Source organism: Sorex fumeus, unplaced genomic scaffold (assembly GCF_029834395.1).
Source record: "Sorex fumeus unplaced genomic scaffold, SorFum_2.1 ptg000033l, whole genome shotgun sequence".
Lineage (NCBI taxonomy): Eukaryota > Metazoa > Chordata > Mammalia > Eulipotyphla > Soricidae > Sorex > Sorex fumeus.
In genome coordinates this window covers 11,900,968-11,924,575 of record NW_026606090.1, presented here as the reverse complement: position 1 = coordinate 11,924,575, position 23,608 = coordinate 11,900,968, and the positions used below count along the sequence as shown (strand labels likewise).

The 23,608-nt window shown below is 50.9% G+C and overlaps 1 protein-coding gene across 1 annotated transcript in view; it reads right to left on the bottom strand.

Annotated features, from left to right (window-relative positions):
* Nucleotides 1-8,761: 8,761 nt before the first annotated feature.
* The window catches only part of PRAG1 (PEAK1 related, kinase-activating pseudokinase 1), a 55,367-nt gene continuing 40,520 nt past the window's right edge, over nucleotides 8,762-23,608 (bottom strand). Inside the window, exons 5-6 of the mRNA XM_056116618.1 lie at nucleotides 17,138-17,868; nucleotides 8,762-10,025 (exon numbers count right to left, since the gene is read on the bottom strand). Coding sequence (XP_055972593.1) covers nucleotides 8,892-10,025; nucleotides 17,138-17,868 — 1,865 coding nt within the window. The 3' untranslated portion in view covers nucleotides 8,762-8,891. The remainder of the gene's footprint in view (nucleotides 10,026-17,137; nucleotides 17,869-23,608) is intronic.

Below are 23,608 nucleotides of genomic sequence, written 5' to 3'. Positions count from 1 at the left end.
ACAGGGGCTCAGTGTGCACTTCGTGAGGAAGAATATTTTCTGATTTTTTGTTAATGACATAAAAAAAAAACTATGACTGCCTTCCCCAAAGTGACCCAAAGTTTGGGGTTGTGAGTTCTAAGTCAAAGGTGATCCTGACCTGGAGGAATAATAGGGCAGGAGCTTGGAGCAGCTGTCTTGCAAGCAGTTTGATTCTTTGGCATCCCACATGTGCCGAGCATAATCCCAGCAACTCTGTTCCACAGAGTTGTCAGTTGATTTCTGGCCACACTCTAAAAGGGGTGCAGCCCTTAGCACTCACCACAACTGAAAAGCCAGACATCATGGGCAGGAAGTGTGAACCCCAGCAAGCATGTGTGTGAGCACTGTCCCTGAAGGAGCACAAGCCTCTGTGAGCACTGTGGCTGGGTGTTGTCACTACAGTCTGGTGCGGGATGCCTTTGAGCACCACAGTGAACATGCTGGACCTGCAGGAAATCATGCGTACAGCTCCCGTTACCACAACAACAGTAACTATGAAGCGAAAGAAAAAGAGGACCCTATAGGTTGCACAGGGCTTAAGATACTTGCCTGAAGGACCCAGGTTCAAATCCTGACATGGCATAAGTTCCCCCAGCACCACCAAGAGTGATCCTTGAGTAGAGAGCCAGGAGTTAAGTCCTGGGCACCATGTGGTGTGGCCCAAAAAGTTTTAAAAAGTCCCTGGACTTAGGGCTGGAGCAAAAGCACAGTGGGTAGGGCATTTGCCTGGCACGTGGCTGACCTGGGTTTGATTCCCAGCATCCCATATGGTCCCCCGAGTACCGCCAGGAGTTATTTCTGAGTGCATGAGCCAGGAGTAAGCCCTGTGCATCACTGGGGGTGACCCAAAAGGCAAAAAAAAAAAAAAGTCCCTGGACTTGAAGCCATCCAGAACTGAGAAGTCAAAGGTAACCAAAGCAACTATTAGTCGCTCATTTGCAGCTTTCCAAAAAGGAAAGCCCTTTAAAGGAAAGGAAACTCTTAAATAAGACTCTCCCGTTCTTCTGTTTGTGCACTCTGGAGTCTCTGAAAGAGAGGGGGTCTGCATGGAGATTTCTTTTCTGTACCTCAGACCACTGGGCTCTGTGAATGGAGGGACACAGGATTGACACACTCCATGTCTGGTCACAAAGGGTCATGGGCAGGGTCCTCCCAGAGCCACACTGGAGCTGCTTTCAGCGGCACGGCAGGGACACAGCATCTCTCTCCTCCAGCCTTTTTTTCCTTGCAGGGCAACTTTTGAGGCACCGCGGGGCGAAATCCCAGACCTCCTCCCAGGGCCTGTCTGCTGGAAGGAGACACCCCACCTGCTGCCAATGGCTCCCAGAGGACAGCTGCTAAGCGGAGAGCTCTGACCCAGGCTCTCTGTTTAGAAACGGTGATTGCAACAAGAGGGTAGCAGAGCTGCGATCCACGTGGGACAGGGGCCTGCATTTCCCCCACCCACACCCCCCAGGCACTGTCCCTTTTCAGTGTGTAGACAAAGAGTGCTGTCCAGGGCGAGATGAGCGCCCAGGAGCTGGAGCAGCCTGGGTCCGGCTGCAGAGTAAGGGCCGGGATCAGATGTGTGATTCAGACTTGGGAGGAGGCGGCCAAATCCAGCAGCACGAGCGCACTTGGCACTGGAGGGTGGAGAGGGCACGCTCCCAGCTCTCCTGTGCCTTGTATACAAGTACAGTACCCAGCTCTCCCCTCCCCCCAGCCCCCTCCCCCACCCCCGCCCAGTGCCCTTCCCCAATCCTCAGCTCCTGGAGCTGGGCCAGAGGGCTGAGCCGCCAGCCAGCAGCTCCTTTTTCCTAGCCATATTCCACCAGGTACTTGAAACAACTCATGACTCATGTTGGACTCAGCCCAGACCAAAAAAGCATCAGGCTTCTTTGGTTGGAGAGTCAACTCAGAGTTTCATAAACAATTTCAGTGAGTGGAATCATTGCTTACATTGCAACTCTCTAAAGTCAGGAAGAGAATGGATTACATGGGCACCCCAGCCAAAAGCCACGAAGTAGTAAAACCCTTTCTTCCTCCAGCACTGGCAGCTCATCTCTGAGACAGAGCTATTGTCCTCTGGTTGGAGCTTCTGGAAGGGAGGGAGACTGTGTTTGTCGAACAAGAGTTGGGACCTAGAGAATGGCAGCCTTTCTTGTGGAGGAGGTGGGTTTGAACTCACAGCACCACCCCACAAGGCAAGTGCCATCCACCGACGAGTGAGTGTCATAACCAACAATGTGGGCACCAAGAGTGTCATTCCCAGGAATCGCAGCTTCAGAACAACAAAGAGAAGGGAAGGGGGAAAAGTTAGGATCCCAGTGTGGATCCTGCCAAAGAAGGGCCTGAGGATGGATTTCATCCTTTAAGAATCAGGAGTTTGCTCAGCGAGGCATCTCATGATTTCCAGTTGGAAGAGAAAACAGTCCTTATCTCTCAATGGAACATGAAAAGAAAAAACAAAAAAAAGCGTTTTCTAAGGGCCAAGGAACAGCAGTCAATATTCTCCAGCAGTGTCAATGAGACTTTGCTTTGGGGCCACACTCAGCAGTACTCAGGGTTGACTCCTGGTTGACTCCAGAGTTGTCCTACGGGGATTTGGGGGACATACAGGGTACCAGACATTGAACTAAGGTAGGCTGGATGCAAGGAAAGTGCCCTACTCACTTTACTATCTTTCTGGCCCACAGGTGAGCTTTTGAATGCCTCGGGAGAGAAAACAGAATCAACTCTGTATCTAGCAGAGATCTAGACACCTCGTCTCTTAAAGAGAAGTACCCGCTGAGCAAAGCCAAGTGCTCTGTCTCTCTATGGGGTTCCTTTTAGTGTAAGAAAGAATAAACTGAAACACAGGAAGGAAAATGCAGAATCCAAAGAGTTTGGTTATGGTAGGTGGGGGGCTGGAGGGAAAGGCTGGAGGTGTGTGGGTAGGCTCTGAGTCTGAGGTTTTGAGCCATGCCACATTTCGCATCCCCCACATGGAACAGAGCTCGTAAGGCAGAGGAGAAGGGGAGAGGGCACTTCCCTTATCCTTTATGAAAATGCTCTCCATCACCATGGGAACAGGAATAGGCAGGAAAGGATGGGCACACATGAAGGACCACATGTTTTTATGTCTTCCTTTCTCTATCAGGAGTTTGCTGACCACTCCAAAATTAAACTCTAACCATGGAAGGCTCTGTGGCATCCTCAGTCCCTGGAGGTCTTTGAGAATAAATAGACGTTCAGGTGTCTGATCCAAGTAAAGGGCACTCAGGAAAGAGGTTGCAGATGGAATGTCTGTCTCCCTGAGGACCCATGCTGAAATCTGGTTCCCAAATGTGATAAGGGTAGGCACTTCAGCCTTCAGGCGTGACCCCCCTGAATTGGTTAGTGCTCTGAGCACTTCCTTTTCTTTGCAGCCCCATGAGGACATAGCAGGGGCATAGTGGTGGCTTGGGATTCAGGTCAGAATTCTGCATCACTAGACATGAAATGTTCTGGAACTTCAACTCAGGCGTCCAAGCCTGTAGACTGAGAGTCTTCTTGCTTCTTAGTAGCCGATCTATGGTATTTCATTACGGTGGCTCTGGGGGACGTGGGGAGCTGTGAGGGCTAGATCCAGTAAGTGGTTAACACAAACAAAACCCTCCAGTTGTTATTTTTGAACTTTGCTTTCTCACTTCCTATTTCTTGACTCTCTTTCAAGTGGAGCCACCTGTCTCCAAGCCTGGTTATATCGGATGAGGTCATTAAGGTGAGAGTCTGGATAAGGAACTTGAAACCTAGTACTGTGCGTGAAAGTTTTGACTGTCCAAGCATATCCAGCAGCAGAAGAGTGGTTTCTTGTTTGTTTAAGTTTAGAAAATTTTGGCTTGCTCTTCAAACCTGCACTCTCTCTTAAACATGTATCTTGCTTGCTGCCTCTCTTTCTTTTCTTGCAAATTTCCACGCTGAAGAAGCCAGTGTTCTCTCTCAAACACATATCCCCCCTCTTTCTCTCCTCTCACATCGTTCAATCTCACAAGTTTCCATCAATAAAAACTGTCTTGTTTCACCAAAATAAATACAGTTTAAAAATAAGTCCTTTAAAAAAAAAGCACTGCTTCTAAGGAACTAAAAAGATTTGAATCCAGCATTCCAAGTGATAAATGTATAGGTAAATGATGAATGTATATATTTTAAATATTAAATGAGTTTATTGACTGGAAGAAATACCCAGAGCCAATTTTGCTTCTCCTGCTTCAGAATGTTGGAAATGATGCCAGCAAGTAAGTTCTGGGAGGAAAGAGTCACACCAGGGAAGACTGACATCCTCATCCAGGACCCAGACAGGATACAAGTGGATCATGAAACTTCTAGCGCAACTAACACTCCCTCAAACAGAGGTTGCTTTGGGACTCCTTGCCTGGGTCCCTGGGTCCCATCAGGTTACTTCCCTTGGAGGGTACTGTTGTTCCTCGGTCATCTCTTTCCAAGGCTGGGGTTGCCCCTTGACCCACTGGGAATCTTCCTGGAAAAGTAACATGTCAAGACATTTGCCCCATGTTACTTGACCCCAACCATTTTCCTCGTCCTTTATTTTTAGCAATGCCAAGCATGGGTTTAAATGGTGGTGTCTAGCAAGTCATTTCCATTCCCATCTCCGTTTATTAAACACACAGAGTTTTACACCTCTGTCAATTACATTACATCTAAGGTTTGCAGCTATTCAGCAGAGCAGGGCTGCTTACTTGATTGATCTTTATTTAAAGACCAAGTTTCAGAGACTTTATTAAAGCAGTTCTGGCCTATGTGTTGTTTTGCATATAACTCAGGTGTGTGTACATGACAAAAGAGCTTTCTCCAGCCCTGAAGGCACAGCAGAAGCACCGCTGAGCGGTTTGTGCAGGGCTTCAAAGCTTGTCTTCCTAGACCTGATCCCCACGTTATGACACATAATCCCCAAGTGCTTAGCTTGCTTCTGGCAAAGATGGAACAAGTTCAATGTAGGGCTATGTAGCACCCACAAAAAAAGAATTCAGGAGAAAGAAGATCCCACATCTTTGCATGCAAAAGGGAAAAGACTGTTAACAACAAAAATGACAAACATGCAAAGGATGTGGGGGCGACTTGACTCAGAGTGAGAAAGAAGAAACCTGGAGATTTAAATACCAGCATTGGGGTTAACATTAATTTTAAAAAGGAGAGATGAACTCACTGATACCAATATTCATTACCAAGAATATTAAAATGGCCAGACACTGGGAAGCAGTTCAGAGAAGATCCCCACTTATTTCTCTCAAGCCAGAGAAACTGAAACAATTATTTTAGGGCTGGATCTGTTGATCTGTCTGGGGCTATGTCTATGATGCATGGCTGTGCAGCAATGGTATATTTTGAGGTATTCATTTCACTACATAATCATTGCAGATCTCTCTCTCTCTGTGTGTGTGTGTGTGTGTGTGGTGGTGGTGGTATTGGGGGCACACCTCGTGGTCCTCAGGTCTTACTCCTGGCTCTGTGCTCAGAGTTCACTTCTGGGGATGCTCAGGAGACCACAAGCAAACTGTGAATCAAACTACGGTTACTGCATGCAAGGCCTTAACCCCTGAACTATCTCCCCAACCTCAGAGTCAAATTTTTTTTTTTTTTGCTTTTTGGGTCACACCTGGTGATGCTTACTCCTGGCTCTGCACTCAGGAGTTACTCCTGGCGGTGCTCAGGGGACCATATGGGATGCTGGGGATCAAACCTGGGTCGGCCGCGTGCAAGGCAAACGCCCTACCCGCTGTGCTATCTCTCCAGCCCAAGAGTCAAAAATTTTATGGCTTTTTTTAAAACTAAAAATGTGCTGGTACTACTTAAAAACAGGTGCAACAAATTACAGTAATAAAAAAAATAGTTACATAAAGACCTTAAACGTACTGTGACTAAATTTGTTTGCCAGATCTCATTTTGGTAGCCATATCATTTACAATTTAGAGAAAATGCCATACCAAGTACTTTGAAGCATTGCCTTGGAAAAAAAAATAAAAAACACCAAGGGGCTTTCAAGCCACACACACCTAGATTTCAGCAAGAGGAGATGTAAGAAATTGCCCAATCTAGAAAGATATTCTTCTTAAAAGTACTATCGGCTCAGTCACTACTAAATTTAAATAAGATACTCCTTTAGAAAGAAGCACCGGGAAAAGGCTTGTTCTTTCCAATGATGAAAAGAGGTGTTTTTTTTTTTTTCCCAGAAATTGCCCAAAGGATTCTGTAAGCAGCTATTTTCTCCTTTTAGGCTGGAGGCAGCTGAGAAGCAAGTTTGATGTGTGGTAGCTATCATTTCCCTCAGTCAGCATTTTGTGTTATCATGTCTTCTCTTTCTCAATTTGCCTTTGAGTTAATTTTCATTTCTTCTTCTTTTTCTTTTCTTTTTTTTTTTTTTTTGGACAATGTCACTTTTCTTCTTCTTTCCTGAAGTGGGTGGCATACTAGAAAGGTGCAATTAATTCTGATTTAAAATGTGCCTCTTTAGACCTATTTCCAAAAGGCATTGTATTCCCTGGCAGAATGTGTGTTTCCTCCCTCTCCATTGTTTATTTACTTGAAGTGAGATAGAACAAGAAAGCCAAAGACAACACATGGAGGATGGAGGGTTTGCCTGGAAACTCCCCAGGAACAACTGGCAAAATAATACCCTCTGCAACAGATAAGTCCTGCAGAATATTATGATTTCCATGTGCAAAGACTCTTTCTTTCTCTTATAGGAACATAATTGGATGCTGGTTTCAGCCAGTTCTTTCCTTAATGCTCAAGCAACAATGCAAATGACAAATGGGACCCGCAGGTGCTGTCTTCACAGCGGATGCACGCAAATGTGGCAGTGTGGCTGGCATGTGTCTGGGTTCCCCCAGAGCCAGGCTGCAAGACAGAGCTTTTGTGCTAAGGGAATAAAATTAACATGCAGCAGGGAACCAGGTTTCCCCTCCTGCTTGCTACAAAAGCTTCCCCAGGTTTCTAGGATCTCCATGGAAGGTCTTTGTGCCATTTGGTTTTTATTTTCCGATTGAGTACCAAGCTTTTAGAAATTAATTCACAAGTTAGGAGATTTACGTACAAATGCAGGGGTTTGGAAATTATTTTCCTTCAAATGAGTGAGTCCTCCCTGACCTTCTGGGTGCTGTGTAATTCTGAGGAGGAAAGGCAGGGAGCTCCCTAATGCTCTGCGTTATGAAGACCTGGTAACACATCAGATTTCAGGAGACAGCAGGCGTGAAAACATGTGGCAAGTGAAAGATGGATTTTGCAGGGCGGTGGGCGGAATTCAGAGCCTCATGGATACAAGGCGAGTGCTCTGATGCTGAGCTACATCCTGACTCAACTGACTTGTTTAATAATCTAAGAACTGGTCCACACAACTGATGTGGGGTAAGGGGTATTATTGAAAGGGAGGGTTTCTGGGGTCTTTGGGGGTACAGTGGTGATGGGTGTGGTGTTGAGATTATGTGCATGAGAATCAGTTATTGACAGCATTGTAAACCTCAGAATCTCAATAAAGAATAAAAAATTTAAAAATCTGCCATTAAATACTGCTTCCCCACGTGTGTGTGTGTGTGTGTGTGTGTGTGTGTGTGTGTTTGCGTGCGTGCGTGTAAGTATATAGCTGGAGATTGAAACCAAGGCCTCATACATGCAGGTTCTGTGCTCTTGTATTGAGCTGCATCCCAGCCTCAGGCAGGCATGTTTGTAAAAACAGAAACCCAAAGAGCCTGAAACCAGCCGCGCGATGGTCTGGGAGCTGGCACATATGAGATGGAGCCTGGCACAGTGCCCCCCCCAAACACCCGCCAGAGGGAATGGTGTTTGCCACCAGGTGTATTTCCCATTCTTCCCCTTTCCTGGCCCAGGAAGGCTAATCTAGCATTGCCTAAGTTCCCTGGTGGTTCATGCTTCCGCTGAAGGCGCAGATAAGAAGAGAGCGAGTCGGTAATCCTGCCTACCATCCTCAGTCTTGACGAGGACCTCGATGTTAGCCCCTGAAAGTGGTTCTTGTCCTAGCTTTTGCCTCATCATCCTTGGTTTTCAGCCCCCTGTGCTCTGGACTCTAGGTTTACTCCTGTTTTGATGCTTGGTGGGTGGGAAAGGGTAGGGGGATATGTATCAGTAATCTGAGAGCTCTCCTTCTCTCCCTCCTCTCTCTCTCTTTCTCAGACCTGTTGCTTTTCTTTTAACCCACACTTCTAACACTTCTAAAGGGGTCCCTTCTTTGGGTCTTTTCATTTGAACCATCTGGGGCAGATTCTGTTCCCAGCCCACTGATACAAATGGGGACCAGCTGGAGCAGACGAGGATGGGTGTGGGGCCACCCATTCTAGTGGGCTGGAATCCCAAGCCTCTGGGGTCGCACCAGCTGTGACTGGAGTCTTGTCTAGCAACACAGGGATCATGACTGCTGCAGAGCAGCCTGGCCCCTGTGGGAAGCCCAGTGAGACATGGGTGGCTGGTCACTGGGCCTGAGGGACACCAGACTAATAATACACACAAATGCTTCCTGTGGCTTTGCTCCTGAGTCGGCCAAACATTTTTAGAATGGATTTGTTTGTGTTTTTAATAATCACTGACAATGCGGTAAAGAGGTCCTGGATGGGGCAGTAAATTCAGAGTCTGGATTTCCTTAAATACAGGAAGGTTCTGAGCTAGAAGTGCAGCTGGTTCCAGGAGGGCAAGCTAGAGGGGCAAAGCTGGCGGGCAATGCAACGGACAGGCCAATCTTTCGTATTTATGTATCACATATTTTATATATATATGTATATATATTACATCCAAGTCTGAGAGTCATTTGTACCATTTCCCAGGGAGCCGATTTTCGGAGGCAAGGCCAGGGCAGGGGGGCGGGGGTGAGGGCGAGGCGCTAAAGTGCAGGGCCGGGGCGGGGCTTACAGCAGCTGCAGGAGCTTCAGGGACTGCAGGAGCGCGGTGGGCTCAGCCGCCGCCAGGTACTGGCAGCAGAGCCAGTCCTCCAGCTCCAGCCCGCGCCGGCGGTCCACCGCCCTCTCGGCAAACTTCATCATCATCAGGGCACGCTTCATGTCGATCCAGTTGTGCAGCGTGGCACGGAGCGTCTCCTCTGAGCCACCGGGTTGCTCCAGCAGGTCGCGCCGGGGCCCCCAGAGCAGGCACTGCAGCACGCGCTTGGCCTCGCCGATGCGGATGCGCTTGATGGGGTCGGCCTCCAGCAGCAGGTGCGCCAGGCGCTGCAGGCCCGGCGAGTAGAGGGACAGGCTGGGCAGCGGCGGCAGGTCCTCCTGCCGGTAGTCCTGCTCCCGCAGCTGCGCCCGCACCTCGAACGGGTTGGGCTGGTGCAGCAGCTCGTAGATGAGGATGCCCGTCTGGAACTCGTCGAACTTGCGGTACTGCGAGGCGGACACGATCTCGGGGGCCATCCGGGCCTGGCTTTTCTTCTGCTGCAGGTTGGGGATGCTGCCCGGCTTCTGCTTGGCTTTCAGGAAGTTGCTGATGATGAGCCGGGGCAAGTGCTTCTCTCCGGGCGCGCCCCCGCAGGTGGGCAGGGAAGTGGTGGCAGGGCCCGGGGGCGGGGGCGAGGCCGTGGCAGGGGCGGGAGCAGGGGCGGCGGCGGGGCTGGGGGCGGCGTGGCAGGGGGAGGCTGGCGGGGTGCAGTGCACCAGCAGCAGGTTCTCCAGGCACAGGTCCCGGTGGATGACCCCGTGCTCCTTCAGGTGCTCCAGCCCGTTGCACAGCTGCAGCAGCAGGAAGCACACGCGCCGCTCGTATGCCTCGGGTTCCGCCTGGTGGCTGGTAGCCGAGTCCCGCACGAAGTCTGAGGCCGTCTGGTGGGGCACTTCGCGCGTGATGACCACCACGCAGTCCTGCTCCTGGGCCGGGGGGTGGGAGGGCGGGGCGGGCAGGGGGTCCTTGGGCGCGTCCGGAGACGTGAGCATGCTGGAGGGCACGGAGGCGACAAAGTGGCCACAGTCCTGCTGGATGTTGAAGTGCACGGGCACAGAGGGGCTGCAGGAGGCGGCCGACTTGGGCTCAGGGGTTTTGCAGATCTGCGGGGAAGGGGAGAAGTGAGGTCAGGAGGTGGGCCCGGTGTCCCTGCACATAGAGTGTGGGGACACCGCGCACACAAAGGTAGTACTCGCACAAATGGATCGAAACTACTGGATCACAGGCTCAGGAGGGAAAGACTGGCACATATAAATGTTTGGGGGAACAAAAATCCCCTCAAACCAAAAAACAAAAAGAAAACAAAAGCCCATCAGGAAACATTTATGGGGCTGAAGCGATAGTACAGCAGGTAGGGCATTTGCCTTGCACGTGGCTGACCCAGGTTGATTTGCAACATCCCATATGGTCCCCCAGCACTGCCAGGAGTAAATTCCTGAGTGCAGAGCCAGGAGTAACCCCTGAGCATCACAGGGTGTGACCCAAAAAGCAAAACAAATAAACAAAAACAGAAAACAACTTTGAGACTACCTGCAAAGCATGGTCTATAAAAGCACAAATGAATAGTGATCAAAACAAAACCCTTCTGACTTTTAGTGTCAGGGGTGCAGCATGATGAAGTACATGTTCTCCATGTATGAAGCCCTGGGTTCAAGCCCTGACAAACGCCACCAATAATAAAACAAACAAACAGACAAAAATAAGAGACTGGAAAGATATTATAGGAATTAAAGCTTTGGCCCCTAAACCCTGAGATCCAACCTCCCTACCTCAAATGAACAACCCCAAACATCTTTTGTGCTTCAAAAAGCAACTTTAGGGTCAGGCTTGAATGTGGCTAGCAGTAGTTTGATCCCCAGCACCACATGGGCAGGGGCAGTCCTAGAGGCCCCAACTCTGCCTGGGGATGGGGGGAATCTTTGTCACCCCAGGGCCTGAGCAGCACCTCATCCTCAGGCCCTGGAATTGAATGGCCCACCCCTGGGCCTTCTAGGCACCCCTTAGAAGACCACCAGCTCCCACCTCTCCAAGAAAAAGGACAAGATTAAAGAAAACAAGAAGACAAGCAACTGACTGGCAAAACACACATCTGGGAAGGATATGTAAATCCAGAATTTACAAAAAATTCCTACAACTCAGGAATGTAAAGATAACTGTCCCCAAGTTGGCAAAGGATACTAATAAGCACACCATCAAAGAAACATGGAAAAGCCCATCAGCACACAAAGAGATGTTCAGCCTCACGAGTCATTCGGGAAATCAGACACACAAGGGAAGATACGGGCTGACATCCATTAGGAACGTGTCGTAAAAATGACAATTACAGGAGCGATGAGCATGAAGAGATGGGAATGCTCACAGATGGCTGAGGAAACGTAAAAGGCGGTGAACACATTTTGGCTGTTTCTTTAACAGTTTATCATCAAATCGCCTCATACTCCCGCCACCAGCCAGCAGAAGGTCCCCACAGAATAACCTGCAGAGGGGCAGGATGGATAATGTCCTTCCCCCTGCCCAGTGGCTGGACTAAGAGGGAGTAAAGTTTGCACAAGCAGGTCACCTTACTCCCCCAGCCTCTGATTCCCAGCAGGCAAGCTATAGACTCTCCTTCTGGGGGACCCTCTGGGCAGACCAGGCCCTCAACCTTTAGCACTGGACCAAGTTGTGCTGGGCTGCCCAAGTTTTGGGCTGTAATCATGGGCCGATTTTGGCACTGCCATGAGGAAGCGCTTTGCCTGCATGGATGAGTCACAGCTGCTGAAATCAAACAGAAGGCTCTCCCGGGAGGCAAACCCAGAGTCTCCAAAGGCACCCCCTGCTCCCAGTGGAGGAGTAATGAAGCAGATGAACTTCAGCTCCCTGGGGAATCTCCACAACCGACTCTTCCCGCTTCTTTCCCTCTTGTCCTGACGCTAGTATCCACCAAGCCGCATGCGCCCAGCCATGCTCAGCCTCCTCTGAGTGGCCTGAGCCAGACAGAGGCGCCCTCCAGAAGTCCTCCTTTTCCTGTGACTACACTGAAAGGGACTGATGTGGTCTGTGTTCGCCTCTCTCCGAGGGTATTGTGTAAGCTCAGCAGTGCTTTATAGCAGGGCAGGCTCTGTAATCCCAGAGAAGAAAAGCAGCTCAGCAGTAGCCTGTAAAATAACACCCTGCAAACAATTCCCAAACCATCCTCCAGACTGCCACCCCCAAGCCATCACAGCCACCACAGGGCTCACAGCTGAGGTGTTTAGAAATCCCCCAGCTAGCACCTTGCAGAGATACCGACTTCTATCACAACCCTTCACACCTCTGGGGCATGAGACTTGTCAGGAAACCACCCTCTCAAGAAGCTCTGAAATAAACAGATCATTGGTTGTAGGAAGGAGGGGGGGAATATGCTCTCTGAGCAATCTCTCTGTGGCAGAACAGAAACTGGAAGGAGCACAATCTATTCCAGATGCTGTTCCCTAAGACCGGCACAAAAATCATTTGGGAATGCCAGTCCAGAGTGCACTGTGGCAAGCGCTGATTCTAGAGGCCACCCGACTCTACCCAGGCTGGGAAACAGGAAACTAAAGGCAACTGGGGATGGGACGTCTTGGAAATCATTCTGCAGGGGCTAGAGAGATAAGGATAAGGCGCCTGTCTTGCATGCACCTGAGCTGGCTCAATCCCTGGCACCACACACACATTGTCCTGTGAGCACTGCAGGAGAGGCTCTCCATACACAGCAGCCAGTAAGGTTTGCTTCTTAAACTGTTTTTTAATAGAGACCACACCAGCTGAGCTCCAGGAGCCCAGGGCAGTCCCAGAGATACTCAACCCTGCGGGGACCTGCCTGGCAGGGCTGCTTGGCCCCTTCCTCCTGAATGCCACCAGAGCTACACCTAGGGGTGCTCAAGGGACTCTGGGGGGCTGCAGGTTCAATTCAGGACATCACACCTACTAGGCTTGACTCCACCATTTGACCTTTCTCCTTGGCCCTGCAAAACGGTTTCTTTTTGCTTGATTGTTTGGGGCTATACCCACCACTGTTCAGTGATTATTCTGAGGGTCATGTCCCTCCACAGACCTCACCCAGCTCTCCCAAGAGCGTGGCACCTTGCCTACTGTACACTTTTCTCCTGGCACAACATTAAATCTCAAACCTGGTGAACAGATGGTGTGCAAAGGAGGAAATGGAGATTTCAAGGGGGGTAACAAGATTGGCCCAAGACTGGACCCCTGAGAAGGCTACTCATGTCGAAAGGAGGGGGATCAGGATAACAAGACTTCGTTTCTAATAAGGTAAAGGTAAAGGTAAAGGCCCTCCCGTTGTTCCTCGATTTGCTGAGTGGGCCCAGTAACGTCTCCATTGGAGACTTTGTTGTTACTGTGTCTGGCATATCGAATACTCTCGGTAGCTTGCCGGGCTCTCTGAGAGGGGCGGAGGAATCAAACTCGGGTCGGCCATGTTGGCTGCATGCAAGGCAAATGCCCTACCGCTGTGCTATCGCTCCAGCCCTAGTTTCTAATAGGGGGCCGAAATGATAGTGCAGTGGACAGGGGACTCGCCTTGCATGCAGCCAACCGGGGTTTGATCTCTGGCATCCCAAACAGTTTCCCGAGTATGTCAGGGGTGAGCCCTGAGCATAGAGCCAGAAGTTAGCCCTGAACACTGCTGGGGTGTAGCCCAAAGACAAACAAAAAGAGACCTTGTTTCCAATATGAACTTTGCTCCCACCGGGGCTTTACAGTCAGTTCTTGATATCTGTGAGTTCAGGAGGCAGCCAGAAGGGTGAGTTAGCCAGGGTCATCGGGGAGACAGGATACGTTTTACAGTCACGGGGAGAGAACCTGAAGCTGTGTAGTTCTAAGGTCATTGGGGGAGATAAGATGTGTAGTTCTCTGCCTCTGGGAATGACATTCTCATGAAGGAACTCTCACTTTCCACCTGCTTCCCTTTAAGAGCAGCTCACTTAAAGGCACTGGTGACTCACAGCACCAGAACTCCTGCCTGACCGAAGCTCATTCCTGTGGAGGGCACAGTCTGGGCCTCTTCAGCGGCTCTGTTTGGCCATTTCAGTTGGGGGCTCACCAACAAAAGCACAGGCATGTAAAGAATGAGGCACTGAATAGATGGGTGGGGGTTGGGGGAAGACACTTGTTTACAGAGAAAAGCTGGAGCACAAGGCAGATGGCTGCCTTATTCAACCTCAGCTGGGCATTTGCATGAGTGTGGAAGACTCAAATCCCACCCAGCCCCCTCCGCCAGGAATGCCAGCCTAAGCTCCTAAGCTCCCAGAGAGCCCAGTGGAGCTGTGAGCAGCAGATTCACAACTGCAGGCGCCATACATTCGGGGGATGGGCTGCAAGTCCTTTATGTGGGTCCCTCCAGTAAGGGGGGACGGGGTAGGGGTGGCCCTGACCTCCTTGCTCAGAGAGGCTGGGCCAACAGGAAGCACCCAGGTGAGCTCTGCACAGGGCCTGGCCCAGGGCGTGAGGGAGCTGGGAGAGACAGCTGCAGCCCAGTGCTAGTGCCAGGGGGAGAGGAAGCCTTTTCCAAGGAAGCTCAAGGCTATCCACGGTGACCTGGGACTTGGTCAGAGTTCCAGCCCCGCAGCTCAAGACAGTCTGCAAAGAGATGCAAATGAAGAAGCAGAATCAGTGGCCACTGTGCTGGACACAGTTCACCAACAGGGTGCTGGCCCTCCGGCCCGGGGCTCCGAGGCCCAGGGCTCCATCATTAGCCCCTTCAGAGAGCACGAGAGAGAGAGAGAGAGAGAGAGAGAGAGAGAGAGAGAGAGAGAGAGAGAGAGAGAGTGTGTGTGTGAAAACAACGAAGCCCACAGACCCCAGCCCATTCTACAGGGAGGGAGGGAGAGGAGTTGGGGAGGCTTCTTCTCTCCGGTCCCATCTTCCCTCCTTCCCATTCCCTGCTTGACCTCAGAGGCAACCCCAGCCCCACTTTCTTATCCCCTCGCCATTGTTTCCCTTTCTACAGTTGGTTTCCAGTGTCCTCTGAGAAAGTGGGACTTCCCACGTGGTTCTAAGGAGAAGGTGGCTATGGGGACACCACATGGGAGCTTTCCCATTCTCTCGCTACCGGAGGCGGGTATCAAAAGCTCTCTGCTTATCCCTGGGTGCTGATCCAGGGGGTGGCAGATCCCAGAACAGGTTCTATTCCTTTGGGTCAGAGGAGTTAAGCGTTCTGCACTAGGTTCAGAATAAGTCAGCTCTCTCTCGCAGGCAGCGCTGAGAAGGACCCCAGGGCCGGCCTCACATATGCAGGGCAAATACATGACCCCTGAGTTAAGCCCCCAGCCCATGTCAGCGATCTCTGGACCCAGAATGAGTGTCCAGGTCCAGTCCAGGAGCAGGAGCATGGAGGGAAGTGCCTGAAGACAGCTTCAGGATGGGCATGAGGGATGAGTCCCAACACTGTCCTTAGCTCCCCTGAGCAAAAGCCCCCACCCCTCCCCCTGGATTTTAGGGGACTCAGATTTTCATTCATGGAATGGGGCAGAACCCTGCTCTGTGCCAACAGAGACATATAGGGGATTCATGTTCCACTCACTGGATCATCCCATAATCCGCTCACTTTCCTCCAGCGGATAAAGTCCTGCTCGAGTTATCAGGAAAATGCTGGAATTTCAGTTCTCTCTCAATTATGGAAGAGAGCATGGCAGGGAAGTTTGGCTTTCCAAAAAGTGGCTTTTGGGTAGAACTGTCAAGTGGCGATGAAGTTCAAGCCATACTCACAGGCTCTGACTCAAGTTGGCCTTTTTGGGCCAGTGTCCACTAACTTGGCTCTCCCTGCTGACACAGTTCCTGAAAAATGGGCTCCTCCTAGCATATATCCCGCCCCCGCCCCCCCCCCAGACATTTCACAGAAAGGTGGTAAGTAATTATAATATGCAGAATCTTTGATGAGCCAGGGATTTCCAGGCTTTATTTTACAGTGGTGTCACCAATTTCTTCTAAGACAAACATCCAAGTAAAATCTGCTGCAATTTTCCTGGTCTACACACAATTTCAAAAAATCTTGAGGGTGGGCCGGAGCAATAGTACAGGGGGGAAGGTGCCTACATAGCCTGAGTTTGCCCTGGTTCTGTGCCCAGCACTATGTAAGACTCCCTGAGCCCTATCGGGTGTGAGTCCTGAGCACAGAGCTAGGAGTAAGCCCTGAGCACTGCTGAGTGTGGACCCAGACGAAAATAAACAAACAAAAAAAGATCTTGATGGTGAGCAGGAAGTGGTCCCATGAAGGTCACAGCACGTGAGCTCACGTGCTACACTTTTCTTCACTGGGCCTGGGTGAGCACCTTGAGAAAAGAGGGGGAGGCTGGAGCTCCCAACCTCCCTCCCCACAAAGGTCTGCGCTCACAGAAGGCCCAGAAGGATCTGAGAAAGGAGGTCACGGGGGCGGTGCAGACGGTTCCGCAACTGGCTCTGAGCTGTGCAGAGAGCAGTGGAGTGTGATGGCAATGACTTCATCACAAAGAGGGAAGTGCTGTGTGACCTTCAGCGTGTCACTGAAGTCTCTGGACTTCCTTTTCTTCACATGATAGTGCTGAGGATGTGCTTTAGAGAGACAAAGTAAGTTTCCAAATTCCTGCTGGCCACCCACTTGCTGGGGCAAGTGAATCATTCTAAGTCTCAGATCCTCCCCCTCTAAAACTACTTACTGGGTGAGGACTGGAGGCCACGTGGTTTACTGGGCCAGGAATGAGGTGGACAGGGAATGTTCAGTCAGTGCTATCCCTCCTCCCCTGCTGGCCAAGATGGTGCCTCCCCTGCTGCCTCCAGGAGCTGAAAAGCACCTCTGTAATCGTCTGCTTCCCCTGTGAGAATATCTACTTCCCTAAGGGGACCCCGGGGTCACCAGTTTACACTCAGCTCTCTGCGAAACACCCAGCCTACAAATGTAAAAAATCCTGTTGAATACATGAGCAAACTCTCTGCACCACTGAAAGCCAAGTATTGCCTTAACCCCACTGGATCCCAAGTTCATTCCTGCAAGCTCAAGAAAGAGTCTTCGACCCACACTTCACATCTCAGTACACAGAACCTGGGGCCAGGCGGAGAGGGAAATCAAGGCACAGGAAAGTGTCCAAGGAGCCCTGCAATGAAGCCCGGCCATGAAATCAGGATGGGAGACAGCACTTGCTCGGGCCATGCTCTGCCCTATCCGTACCGAGACCGGCCGGTGGGTGGCGTGGCAAAATGGGAAGGAGGGGATGGTACCTACTTTCACAGCGTAGGTGCTGCCGGGGTCCTCGGAGCAGGTGGCACAGTAGTAGATGGCATCCCCGGAGTCACAGCAGGGCTTGTTGCAGGTCAGTTTGAAGAGCGACCAGGTGTTCTCATCGAAGTGCAGTTCCTTCTTCTGGCCGCCCAGGAACAGGTCCTCGCATCTGGCCCCGAGGCGCACTAGAGACTGGGCGTACAGTGCCCCCAGCTTGGCATAGGTGCCCTCCTTGCTGCCAATGCTGCTCAGGAGGCTGTGTAGTTGGAGCTGCGTGCTGCTGGAGGACGCCTGGCTGGACACGCTCAGCTGCGAGGACGCGGCCGAAGGGGTCCCCCTGCATGGACTGCCTGCCGGCCCCGAGGCCCGGCCCCAGTGGCCATTCCCTTTGAACGCTTTCTCCAGAGGCTCGGACGAGGAGAAGAGAGGGTGCTGGAAGTTGCCGGGGCTGCAGGTGTAGCTGAAGGGGGGCTCCTCGGGGGCACAGACATTGGTTTCTGAGTGGCTGAGGTTCAGCTTGGGGCTCGCAGTTCTGGGCTTGGGGGACCCGTGCGTCCAGAAGAAGCCATCAGGGGAAGAGGCAGCCCGACTCACTAACTTTTTCTGGGGGAGTGGAGGGGGTTGCAGCGGGCCACTAGGGGACACATCCTCAGCGGAGCCCGAAGGGAATGGAACAGGAGCAAACAGCTTCTTCCCGCTGTGGGTGGGCGAGTGGGTGGGTTCAGATGAGGGGCCTGGGAGAGAACGGACAGAAACAGTTAGTGCTATTCAGCGAGGCTCCGACAGGGGTCTATGGGTATGGTGGTAGTGAGAGCCATTAACAGGATCCTATTTTTATCCAACTCATTTTGGAGAGGTAGGGCTGGGACCACACTCAGGGCCTCTTCCTGGCTCTGTGCTCTGAAGTGCACCCCCCACCTCTCCCAGGGAAGGAGCCAGGGACCCATCTGCAGCTCGAGGATTGGAACTAGGCACGGTGTGCCACATGCAAAACAAGAACCTTAAGCTCAGAACTACCTCTCCTGCCCTGCTCCCCAGCCCAAAATTTTATGTATTTCTTGTAAAAACAATAGTTGCACAATGAACCAAAGACAAGTTTTGAAAAAGGCACTCAGTGCAATGCCTTTCATGCAATGACCCAGCACATGGCCCCTCCGATCAGAGGACAGCCCAGAGACCAGTTTCCCCTCATCGCTCTGGAAGATATCTGGAAATATATCAATATACCATGCAAACACACCTGCATGCATTCTTATGAGGGCAAGGCGACGGTGCCACTGTCGGGAAAGTTGCTGTCCCTGGGCATGTGTTTGCAGGTTTTAACAGGGGAGAGCAGCATCCGGGACCAGAACACGGTTCATCCCTATTCGGGAAGATTCTGAGGAGGGGACACCGCTACGCCGGCCCCTTCAGCCACAGGCAGGGGCTGGAAAGATAGTATAGCCAGGAAGGCACTTGCCTGGCATGCAGTCCACCTGGGTTCAATCCCAGATGGTTCCCTGAGCCCCAGCAGAAGTTATCCCTGAGTGCAGTCAGGTGTAAGCCCTGAGTTTATTTAGTAGGTGTGAACCAAAAACTCAAAAAATAAAGGTGCAGGCAGATTTCCCTCCACTCACTGTTGCTTTGCTTCATTTGATGCTACACCTTTTTTTTTTAACTTTTTGGGTCACACCCGGTGATGCACAGGGGTTACTCCTGGTTCTGCACTCAGGAATTACTCCAGGTGGTGCTCGGGGGACCATATGGGATGCTGGGAAATAGAATCCGGGTTGGCCGCATGCAAGGCAAATGCCCTACCTGCCATGCTTTGCTCCAGCCCTGATGCTATAGCTTGAAGGTATCTTCACATCAGGTGCTGACACCAGTGAACCTTCTCAGAGCTATTCCCTGACACACCATTGTAGGCAAACGGACTTCATTTCCCTAGGACCCCGGGGAGGAACTCCTGGGTTTCTCCCACTGCTGCAAATAACGTCAGCACAGCAATCACAAACTTAAACACTAACTCTATGGACTTAAACACCAGATTTATGCCATGAAAAATGAAGACTTTAAAAAAGACCTATTTAGTTAAAGTAAAATTGTTCCAACCCCACCTCCTTTTAGTCTGTGATTTGCTGGTTGTTGACAAACACCCTGGTGGCTTATGGACCTGGGCAGGGGACAGGCATTTTATTTTATTTATTTATTTTTTTGCTATTTGGGTCACACCCGGCAATGCACAAGGGTTACTCCTGGCTCTGCGCTCAGGAATCACCCCTGGCAGTGCTCAGGGAACCATATGGGATGCTGGGACTCGAACCCAGGTCGGCGGTGTGCAAGGCAAACGCCCTACCCGCTGTGCTATCGCTCCAGCCCCAGGGACAGGCATTCTAGAGGCAGAGGTAAATGGCTTGATCAATTATATATAATATAAATTATATATAAGCATGCTTATATAAATTATATGACGTATCATCATATACAAATATATAATTATATAAATTACATATAAAATGTTTTCATGTACTATGTATCTTTTAAAACAGGGTTCTGCCCCTTGGGGCTGGGGCAGGGATGGGGGTGGGGGACACGCAGTGCTGGAGGAATTAAACTCAAGGCTTCCAGCGACCAGGGCCATATTCTACCATTTGAGCTACTGCCACTTCAGACCTTAAGGAAAAACAAATCTTTCCTGCCAGTAGTTCCGAGCCTGCAGCACATCAAGGCTGAAGTGGATTTGGAACTGCTTCCAGCACAAGGCCACCTGTTTCTGGCCACCTGTTTCTGGAGACACAGGGAAAGTCTGTTCAGTGGGACCGACAGCCAGCCATGACTGGGCTCCACGCTGTGTGTGATGAGGTTTCACAAGGAAGCCAGAGTTCCGGTCAAAGAGAGAGAGAGCCCGGGCATCCAAGAGAGCCCCGTGGGCCAGGTGAGACACCACGTCCTTCCTGGAGCTGTGGCCACCATCTTAATAACAGTGGGAAGAAAAGGATCAGGGGCTGTCCCAGGGGCTTCCACGCGGCCCCTATTATCCTGAAGCAAAAGTCATGAGGGTGTGAGAGGGGCAGGCGGGAATTTGCGGTGGGCACCCCTCACTCACCCTCATGCCATGAGCTCGTGAGGCCCCTCTTCCTGCTGCTGTAGCAGGTCGGGAGAAAAAGGAACCAGCCCGATCTGAGGGGCAAGTGGGCGAAGGTCCCGGGAAGCCACGTGCCTGTCTGCTCTGCTTCTCCTTGTTAGACTGCATTGCCTTCCTACAGCTGCTCCCAGAGGAGCTTCTCACCCTCAGTGCTCACGCTGGGCTGCGCTCTGCCAGCTTCGCCAACAGGGCACAGAATGGACCCCCAAAGCACACATGGGCCCCAAGCCCCTCAGATTAAGACTACTCCCCCTTCCTGCCCCCATGGCTGGAGAGGGCTCACGGGGCTGAGCACTGCCTGCAGGAGGCTCAGGTGCGGCCCATGGTACTGCAGGCTTCCCTAAACACCAAGCCTGGAGTAGCCCCTGAGCATCTCTGGGTACAGCCTCTAGAACCAGAAGGGAATGAAAAATACCTGGATGTCTGTATTTTAAAAGGGGGGCCCTTCTGCAGGGCATGGTAGATGCCTCACACTCAGGGGCTCACCATGCCCTGGGCAGGCGTGCACTGATGCCCACCACCAGTCTCCCTGGGACAATGCCAAGGCATGAAGGCAGTCAGGGTCCTGCTCCGCCTTGGTGGATGCAAAGCTTGCTGGAGGACATTGTGGAGGCTGGGAGCTGGGAAGCCTGATGCTCATGGCAAGGGCGACCCACCCAGGGCTGCGGACCAAGACTGGGAGGTCCCCACGTTGGGGACCTCATTTCGCTCCACCATCTTGGCCAGAGCCAGAGGGAACATGGAGCGTCTCTGGCTTCTGAACCCCCTCACTCCCCAGGACTTTATCAAGATCTCTGGGAGTCTGTCATCTCACCCTGCAATGCAGGAGGCCCAGCTTACTCACGAATGAAGCAGATGCTGGGAGCTGTCAGGAACAGTCGCCCTGTCAGGCCTAACTCAGGCAGGATGCAGAGTCCAAAGGTCTCCCCATCCCACACACCCCAGGAAGAAGCCTGGTTAGCAATTAAACTGATTCACAGGCACTTCCTCATCCCTGCAGCAGGAAGAGGGAGAAGAGCGGAGGGAGGAAGAGGAAGAGGGGGGTGAGGAGGAGGAGAAGAATCATTCACCAGCTCCCTGAGCAAACTCCCTCATGGATGAATTCCTGGTGGGTGACAGGGACAAGCTGTCATCTGAATATCACTTTCCAGTTCTAGTCACTCCCCCCTGCCCACCACTCTAACACACACGCGCGCGCGCGCACACACACACACACACACACACACACACACATCTTTGTGTCTCCGGTATGACTCTGTTGATGTCTTGCACACATTCTTTTCCACCTTGAGTCTGATCTGCAGGTAGGGAGCTCCTGAACTCACTCTCTGTCAGTTTCCTCATGTCAGGCATACAGGCCGATGGAGGCCTGTACAGCAGGCCATGATCAGCTCAGCAGCTGTCTCCATTCCGCCTCTCCAAACATGCTTGTCTCTAAGCAGCCACCAAAATAAAACCCCTCTAGGTAGACGTTTCCCTGTGTTTCAATCGTTTGTCTAGATTGCTGCCCCAGGATATAGGGACCTTTTTAGACTTGGGGGTTTTGGGGTCAGACCTAGTGGTACTCAGGGCTTATTCCTGGCTTTAGTGCTCAGCAGCCACATGCAGTGTTGGGGATCAAATCCAGGTGGATTTGTCCAATGCAAGTGCTTTGCCTGCTGTACTACTGCTCAGGCCAGGAACCTTAAAAAACAAAAGAAATGACGGGCTGGAGCAATAGTAGGAAGGGTAGAGTGCTCACCTTGCATGCAACCAACCTGGGGTTCGATCTCTGGTGCCTTAGATTGGCCTGAGCCCACCACGTGGATGTGGCCCAAAAAGCAAACAAAAATTTGATGTCACTTTCTAGTGCTCAGGAGCAGACTTCTAAAACTTTTCCTACTTGCAACCCCTTTTCATGAGAGAAACGCAACATGAGTGAGATTGAATTCATGATGCACCTGATTTTGGATTCATTTTTGGTCACTGTGCTTTCAGAAACCTTTAGCTGTTGCCTCGTTTTTTTTTGCAACACCTCTCATTCAAGTACAGGGTGTATGACCCACAGTTTAAGAAGCTATGGCGGGGGTATGGTGCCGCCAGCAAGTCAATCTGTACCTGTGAGGTGAGTGCATCAGTAGCCTGATGGCGCCTTCAGACTTCCAGATACCCCAAAATTGCTGCTGTGCCTTTGTTTTTTTTATTTTATTTTTTTAATGAATTAATTTATTATTATTTTAATAGTGAGACATCATGAGGTACAGTTGCAGACTTACACATTTTTGTGCTTGGGTTTCAATTATACAATGATCAAATACCCATCCCTCCACCAGTGCCCATTTCCCATCACCACGGATCCCAGTATCCCTCCCACCCCTCATCCCCCCCATTCCACCCAGGTGTGGTATTCTTACTAATAAACAGAAATTTCTCTTCTGTGCAAGGCAAGAAGTCATGGTCTCAGATAAGCTCAAAGAACACCCCAAAGACGAACCCAGACTGCTCGATTTCTTTTTTGGTTATAACTATGGTTATCCATGGCTAAATGTGCAGCTGTCCCTGGTGGATCTCAGGGACCATGTGGTGTCTGGTATCAAATCTGGGTCTCCCACATGTGAAGCACATTGCTCCAGCCCTTTGCACTATCTCCCTGGCTCCTCTTGTCACTGTCCAGCACATTGTTCCAGCCCTTTGCACTATCTCCCTGACTCCTCTTGTCACTGTCCTGATTCTTATTTTGGGGAACCAGTGTCCTGTAAAACTTCCATCACAACCACTGGGCTGAAACAGCAGCTGCCATCCTTTGCATATAGAAGAGCCAGGTGGAGAGGAAACAATTATGCCTTGACATCTTAAATAGTTTCAAAATCCACCAGGCAAACAATGGTTTAGACAAGACACCCGAAAAACCTGAAAACCAAACAAACAAAAAAGCACCAGTGCCCATATTTTTGGTCAGTGACATATGAGACAAGTTCAAATATAACCTGGGTATTTTTTTCTTTGTTGGTGTTAGATCACCCTCTTTCCAAATTTTTACAATTAAGGGTGTAAAAGGCTGAGAATGGAAAATACTTTCCTGGGAACTTTGCCTACACCTCAGTTATTTCTTTGGTAGGGTTTCACATGTTTTTTGCACATGAATTGGGCCATGGAGTTTCCAAATTCTCATTCCTAAGTTTCCATTCCAATTTCCAATTTTGGGGCTGGAGAGAGTACCAGGGATTAGGCACTGCCATGCATGCAGCTGACCTGGGTTCTATCTCCAGCACTTACGTTGTGCATATTATCCTCTGCACACCACCAGGAGGGGTCCCTGAACACAGTCAGGACATCTGAACACCACTGAGTGTGGCCCCATCTCTCCCCCT